At 39.1% G+C, this 7,058-nt stretch overlaps 1 protein-coding gene across 1 annotated transcript; it reads right to left on the minus strand.

The window, feature by feature from the left end:
- Positions 1-247: 247 nt before the first annotated feature.
- On the minus strand, positions 248-3,765 carry ppa2 (inorganic pyrophosphatase 2). The gene is made up of 7 exons (XM_010794036.1): positions 3,518-3,765; positions 2,520-2,584; positions 2,369-2,413; positions 2,222-2,275; positions 1,778-1,897; positions 1,488-1,574; positions 248-677 (listed from the first exon to the last, which is right to left on the minus strand). The coding sequence occupies exons 1-7, from the start codon at positions 3,705-3,707 to the stop codon at positions 510-512; spliced, it is 729 nt and encodes a 242-aa protein (XP_010792338.1). The 5' UTR covers positions 3,708-3,765; the 3' UTR covers positions 248-509.
- Between the last annotated feature and the right edge of the window lie 3,293 nt (positions 3,766-7,058).

The following is a 7,058-nucleotide window of genomic DNA, read 5'->3' on the forward strand; positions in this document are numbered from 1 at the left end:
AACTCCACAGGGAAGGTTTTAGGTAAGAGTTTAAACTATAGTCTGAAGTTTCTGTCTGACTTGCCAACTCACACAGACAAATTATTTATCATCATATGTGATCAGTGGCGGACTGGCCATCGGGACATTCGGGACGGATCCCGATGGGCCGTTACCCTCACAAACGTCGATGGGATCATTGTCACTTCATTTACACTGCGTTACCGGCAGGGGCGGACTGGCCATCTGTAGAATGCCGACAGAGGTTGTTGACAGTTCACTAGCACCCCCCCCCTGGGTGAGATTCCAGGGCTGATTTTTAGTCCCAGTCCGCCCCTGTATGTGATAAAGTGTGGATCTGACAAGCTCTGGAGATAGGTTGGGCATATTCATTTACTTTCATTGACACTTAATATAAAACCATTTGTACTTAAAAGTTTTGCGTATAGATAAATTCCTATTTTCCCTGAGGCAAGGATTCCTGAACTAAATTATTCCAGGCTAGACAATGGATCATTGTAAGGCGGTTTTTAGATGCTGGCTGTTGATGTGATCTGAGGAAAACACCCACTGTTCAGCTTTTTGGCGTCAGGGTCCTTAACGTTGATAGCGATGACCTTCCAGTCCATTTCTCCCTCATCGATCATGGCCAGGATACCGAGCACTTTCACCTGGATCACCTGACCTGGAGAGCACACCTGAAACACATCACAACAGATAACAAATAAGTAGTCAAATCAATCCAGGTTATCTTCGAAAGATATAGTAATTAAAAAACCTATAGAATCAGAATCATAGTACCTTTATTAGTCCCACAGAGGGGAACGTTACATTGTTACAGCAGAAAAGAGCTAAAAAGACAGCTTAATGTTACCTAAGCATGCATACAAAAAAAGTAAGTTCTGAGGATTTAGCAGCCAGGTATATATTGCACAGTTTTTAACCGCGCATATATATATATTGCACATAGTTGGTATTTGAGAACAAGAGGTGTTAATGATAACATTTGTATATTAATAAACATTTAAAGTGGACCTATCATGCTATATTTGAAACACATACTGTAGGGCCATACCTATATAAAACATGTCTGTGAAGTTTTTTTTTCCAAATACCAAACAGATCATGGATTTTAGCCATGCCTCATTTCGCTCTATTTGCTCTATTCCAAGCCCTGTTTTTACAAGGGCTGAATCTGCTTTTGTAGCAGACTGCAGCGCCACTTACAGGCCTGGCATATGTACTACAGCGTCTCCAGCTCTTTCGAGCGGTCTCTCATTCCCCTGATAGGTGGAGAGTTGCCCATATAGGCGGAGCACCCCTTTTCCGAAAAATTCAAATAATAATCACCTCCGTTGCAGCCCCGTTTTTAGAGATTTGGGTATGGAGGAAAAGAGAGAGGGTTGTGTTTTCTGACACTTGGTGAGTTCCCTGGAACACCGGGGACACATATTCATGTATAAAAGACGTGCATTTTGCATGATAGGTCCCCTTTAAAGCAGTCTTACTTGGGTGCCGATCTCACAAACGTCGATGGGATCATTGTCACCACAACACTTTGTCTCTGCGTCCGTGTGGTTCGGGTCTTCCCACGTCTTTCCATAGGAACCGTTCAAAAACATATAAGAAATGAAAGTGTTCAACCAAACTTTTTGATTAATTAAATAAATAAATAAACACACAGCTGACAAAAAATTTCTGGACACAAAAAATGAATTAATCACTAGGTCTAAGTCTTATGGATGTTTTTACATAAAAAGCCTGAATAACTTAATTTTCTTCCGTGCATTTTCCTCACCTGTGGAATCGCCCCATAATTCCAGATGTAACCTTTGTGGGGAAATATGTTGGCAACATACCGGAGCTTTCCTTTCTTCACATCTTGTTTGATCGGGTTCAGGGGTTCCTTAGTTGCAATCTGGAAAAAGAAGCAAATAATAAAGACTTGTGTAATTTTGTAAACTTAATTAAATGTTTTCATTAACACTCAGAACAGTGTCAAGCTACTGCAATGCTAACTGGGGAAAAAGCTAATATTGGACCCTCAGTTTAGAAAAACATTAAATAATAACAGTAATAGTTTGAGGCTACTCATGTTAAACTCTTGGAGTTTCAATGAATAGGAGTTGGCGTTCCAGTTATAACTTGAAAATGTCAATATCAGCCTTTACCTAAGCAGTAGTAGTAAATGTGAAATAATAATAAACAATCATAAAAGTGAGGTAGTGTACTGCCTTCTCACCTCCATTTTAGCATTTGACCATCGAGGTACCTCCACCACCATGTTAAAGAGCACCTGGAGAAAGAAAGAAAGCTTTATGCAGTGTTTGCTGGGGTCGAACGTTTCCAGGTGGTCAAACTATGATAAATTATTTAAATCAGACATTACCTCACTGTCATTCTTCTTGGGCTTTTTAGCTGGCACATCATTGTCCTGTTGAAACAAAAACAAATGTGTAAATTGCTGGTATGAATATTATGTTTATCCAGGTTGTGACATTTTTACAGTATCTATCACTCAGGTGTTATCAAAGTGTTACCTGTTCTGTCTCCGCTATGAGTGAGATGTCATGGAAAGGTGAAATGTATTTTCCATCAGATGTTTCTGAGAAAAAACAAAGCCAAAAAGTTTTAAATAATACAGCAACCTCAATACAAACAGTATGAACATACAATTATTTGTAAACAGATAAAGTTTTGCTTTTGTTAAACGTGGCCTCCTTTTTTCAAATCAAGTCTTTTCTCCATGTTTTTTTATTCTTCATTCACCTTGGAGGCTGCGAGATAAACACGTTTATCTTTAACAATTCAAAGTGACAACGGGTGAGTAACTGATGCATTTTGTGGCTGAAGTATTCCATGAAATGCAAATTTAGCCAAATACAGCATTTGCTTTTTTGATTGAGACAAAATATATTATTGTATTCGTGACCTTTATAGGCATAGTTGTTCTTGTCATAGCAATGTTCGATTCACTAAGAAAGGCTGACTGTTTTAAATATTTCCTAATTTAATCCGTTTTCAGTCATTCATGTTCATTTATAAATTATACTAGACACTAAAAGTTGCCAACTTCTTATTGTTTAAATTAAAACACCTACAGTCACGACCAAATATAGTAACATTATCCATATTGGACACATAACAAAGTGACACTGTACTAGGTTAGTAATGTGTTGCATTATATCATAATTTTACTAGTTAATCTCAATATTTCTGTGTAGCTATTATCCACGTGACAGCCCAAACAGGAAGTAAAAACCACGTGAGGATGTGTCCCGGATCTAAATAGAAACATCATTCTCGCCTTTCTGCTAATGCACCATTTCAGCAAACGGGGAACTATCGTTGAGCATTTTAAGGGGGGTTTCACTCCAAAGCTAAGTGCTAATAGTGCTACGATAACAACCTTGCGCATGCAACTCAAAGGTCAAACCTTGACCTGCAGGTTACCTGTCACACAGCGTGTGCTAAAACACTACGAAATGAATGGGACACGCAATGGTTCGTCCCCATGGCGGTGATGATCATAACTTACTAAAATAAATCCGGTAGTCAGGAGAATGGGGGCGTCCTCTCTCCTCCGTTTGATAGTGCATCGTTTTCCTGAAATAATACAGATGCGGAACTACTGCTGCTTGTGTGACGAGTTTGTTTCTAGAAGCACGAAATGAGCCGAAAAATGAGTCCAGGCAGCCGAGCGGAGGGCGCAGCAGCAGCGGTCTCATTATACACTCTTTCCCGGTTCCTGCTTCCCGTTTTCAACTCAGACACTTCCACAAATGTCAAGTCCGCCATGATGAAACCGGGCGTTTCCGGTTAGAGGTTTTCAAAGTAAAACCACTCCAGGCTGAGACTGCTCACTACACATTTTATATGAATACAAAATGAAATCAAGACCCAATGGAAGAAACATAAAGGAAAAGATATGTTGGAATTTAATAGCAAAATGTAAGCGGTTGACTGAAAGACAAAATGGTTCACTGCAGGGTTTACCATTAATCCTTCAATGTATTAATTTACTTATTACTTACTTATTATAATAACTTGGTGTATTTCATGAAATTAAGTAGTTCTCAATGGGAAGGGTTATCATATATATGTATAATGGGTTACATGTATAAATTCAATAAACATGCTTACAAAAAATGCTTCTGGGGTTTTCGAAGTGGAGAGGGTCAATCTTCAATTTTTTTAAGAGGGATATGTGGCCTGATAAAATGGAAATTTCCAGACAGGCACAAATACATTTTTGGCATACATTTAATCTCTGTTTATCCACATAGATTTTATGTAAGCTACTGACTGATTTTGGAACACAAAGCTGCTTGTAATTCATAGTTGCACTTTTACTTTGAAGTCAAATCAATGCAACCGGTAATTTGTCCATAAACTTCACGGCTCTGCCATTGCATGCTTGTGGTGGTCCATGTGTAGTAGTAGGCTATATTTATTTTTGCTGCCACCTAGCAATGGGACACACACACATCTTTGTCCAATGACTGGAAACATAGCTGGCTGCCCCTTTTATTAAGAAAAACATGGTATTGAATGTGACTTCTCAAGCATGGCTGTCATGGAGAGAGAAGAAAATGAATCTCTGAAGACTTTCTTTTCTATTCATTTATTATTTTGATAATTTTAATTGTAGCTATTTCCATATTAGAGTTTCAAAAGAGAAACAAGTTGTAGTAACTACTAGTTGAATGGGAGCTAACACAACAAGTTTGTACAATACAATACAATAGATTTTTATTTATAGAGCACTTTAAACCTCCAAAGTGCTGTACAGTCAAATAAACAAAACAAAACATACAAAAAAAATCACACAGCACAGCTCACACACCATAAAACAAGTACAAGTAAAAACAATAGGCAATTTAAAAGCAGTAAAAGCAACACTCTAAAAGATGTTAATACGCTAAGGAGAAGAGGTGGGTTTTAGGAAGCGATTTAAAAGCAGGCAGTGTGAAGGCCTGTCTGATATGCATGGGCAGATCATTCCACCGTGTGGGAGCCGCTACAGAAAAGCAACGGTCCCCTCTCCGCTTTGACTTGGTTCTGGGCACATTCCGGAGCTGTTGTTGGTTGATCCGCCGCTGACCTGAGAGGGCGTTTGGGCGTGTAAGGGCGTAGCAGCTCAGAAAGATATGGTGGGGTCATGCCATTTAGTGATTTAAGAGTAAATAAAAGGATTTTGAAATGAGTCCTAAGATGTATTGGCAGCCAATGTAGCGATGCCAAAATGGGGGAAATGTGGTCATATTTCCGTGTGCCAGTTAAAAGCCTTGCTGCGGCATTTTACACCAGCTGCAGACGACCGAGGGAGGACCCACTGACCCCCGTGTAGAAAGAGTTACAGTAATCCAGTTGAGTGGTGACAAAGGCGTGGATTACTGTCTCAAACTGCTGTCTGGAGAGAAAAGGTTTTATTTCGTAGACCTTTTATTACTAACATTATGCCCACTGGCTTTTTACAATGGGTTTTTCCATGTTCAATAACTGAGTGTATTGATCATTATTGCCTCCTTTCTTGGCAACTTTGGCAACCATTTTCAGGACAACCATATTGTAGCTCTTGCTTTAATGTCCCTGTGCTTTTGTTTTTATGACATGAAGGTGATGGATTCAATGGTAATAATCTCCAGAAAACAGCGTGAGATCAAAGTCCACATGTATCCATTGTGTCATAGACAAACACCCACCCCAGCGACCTTGATGTGTCTCCTTTGCTGTTGAATAGCTCTATCTCTGTTCAAACACATTTCATAAAGATTGGCAACCATAAAAAAAGTTGCTTTATTTTCTTGCAGTGGATGCTGGCCTTTGATACTGTTGCCAAGCGGCTTTGATTCTGCCGAGCACATAATCCCATTAATGTTGTGTGCTTCAGCTAACAGGAACGTTTTTATTTCAAAGATCGTGCTGAAGTTCCCACAAGAAAAAAACTTAAAACAAATATTTCATGTTGTAAAAGTTGGAGCCTAGTTGATAAGAGGATGAATTTGGCTCTGTGGGAATGTCAAGTGAGATTATGAAAGCTTCACAGAGGAGTAAAATGTCTCCTTGTTTTGGAAAATCTGTACAAGAGCCAAATGAGAAGAGTTCCCATAAACAAAGCACTCAGTCATGACTCTTCCGGTGATGGTGTCCAAGTGGCCGGCAGTAAAAGTCTGTGGCTGTCGAAGACGGTTTCAGGCATAAGAATGTTTTTATTTTACACTTTTCACTCACCTAGCTCTCTCCGTCAGCTCCTTCCTCTGCTGCTGCTGACAAAAAAACATCTCTTTGTTATTCAGTCAATAACTTTGAGAATGAAGTCCTGTTAGCATAGTTTCTTTTAGCATAAGAACATGTGTTTGTTAGTCATTATATGTTTCATTTGTGTCCACTTGATTGTCTCCTCCATGATTTCCTGTTTGTGTTTTTATCATGTTCTGTTGCCTATTAGCGTTTTCTTTTTTTAACACATTGTACAGTGTCTTTGGGTGTCATGAAAGGCGCCTAAAAATAAAATGTATTATTATTATTAGTTCGCTAAACAAAAGTATACAGCACAGTGCATGACATTAAGGATTTTGGGAGATGGCCCTGTGGGCCATCTAAGCTAATTTACAGATGGCCCTGAGCCCAATAGAGATTGCCCTGAAAAATGTGCGCGGACGAAATGGCACGAAGGGTTTGGGGGGCCTGCCCCTAGAACATTTAGATTTTTCCAGGTCTTACTGTAGATGCTGTCTGGTGCATTCTCTAGACTGAATTATAAGATGAACCACCACAATATTATATTGTACAATTTCAATTTTATTCTTCATTTCATTTGTTTGTTTTCTCTTGTTTGCTCGCTTGCATGCCCTGCATAGCTATAAGCAATACTTAAGTTGTTGGTCAAGACACTTTCCATCTGATGAAAGCAAATGCCTTCCCAGATGTAAAAAAGTAGAAAACATTACATTCAGTTATAACTGCCAAAACAAACATTATTTACACTATTATGGCCCCTGTTAAAAATGTTTGTAATGTTATCTACTGAAATTGTCGATGAATGCTTCCTCATCGGAAGCCTTGACCAAGCAGAC

The sequence above is a fragment of the Notothenia coriiceps genome, unplaced genomic scaffold (genome assembly GCF_000735185.1).
Source record: "Notothenia coriiceps isolate Sejong01 unplaced genomic scaffold, NC01 NC01_scaffold00037244, whole genome shotgun sequence".
Taxonomy (NCBI): Eukaryota; Metazoa; Chordata; class Actinopteri; order Perciformes; family Nototheniidae; genus Notothenia; species Notothenia coriiceps.

What these genes read in the sequence shown, in the direction of transcription:
- ppa2 (XM_010794036.1), bottom strand. Translation starts at nt 3,707, where the DNA reads ATGAGACCGCTGCTGCTGCGCCCTCCGCTCGGCTGCCTGGACTCATTT. An exon ending in TCATAGCGGAGACAGAACAG is followed by an intron (nt 2,414 to 2,519) that starts GTAACACTTTGA and finishes TTGTTTCAACAG; the next exon opens with GACAATGATGTGCCAGCTAA. An exon ending in ATTATGGGGCGATTCCACAG is followed by an intron (nt 1,575 to 1,777) that starts GTGAGGAAAATG and finishes TCCTATGGAAAG; the next exon opens with ACGTGGGAAGACCCGAACCA.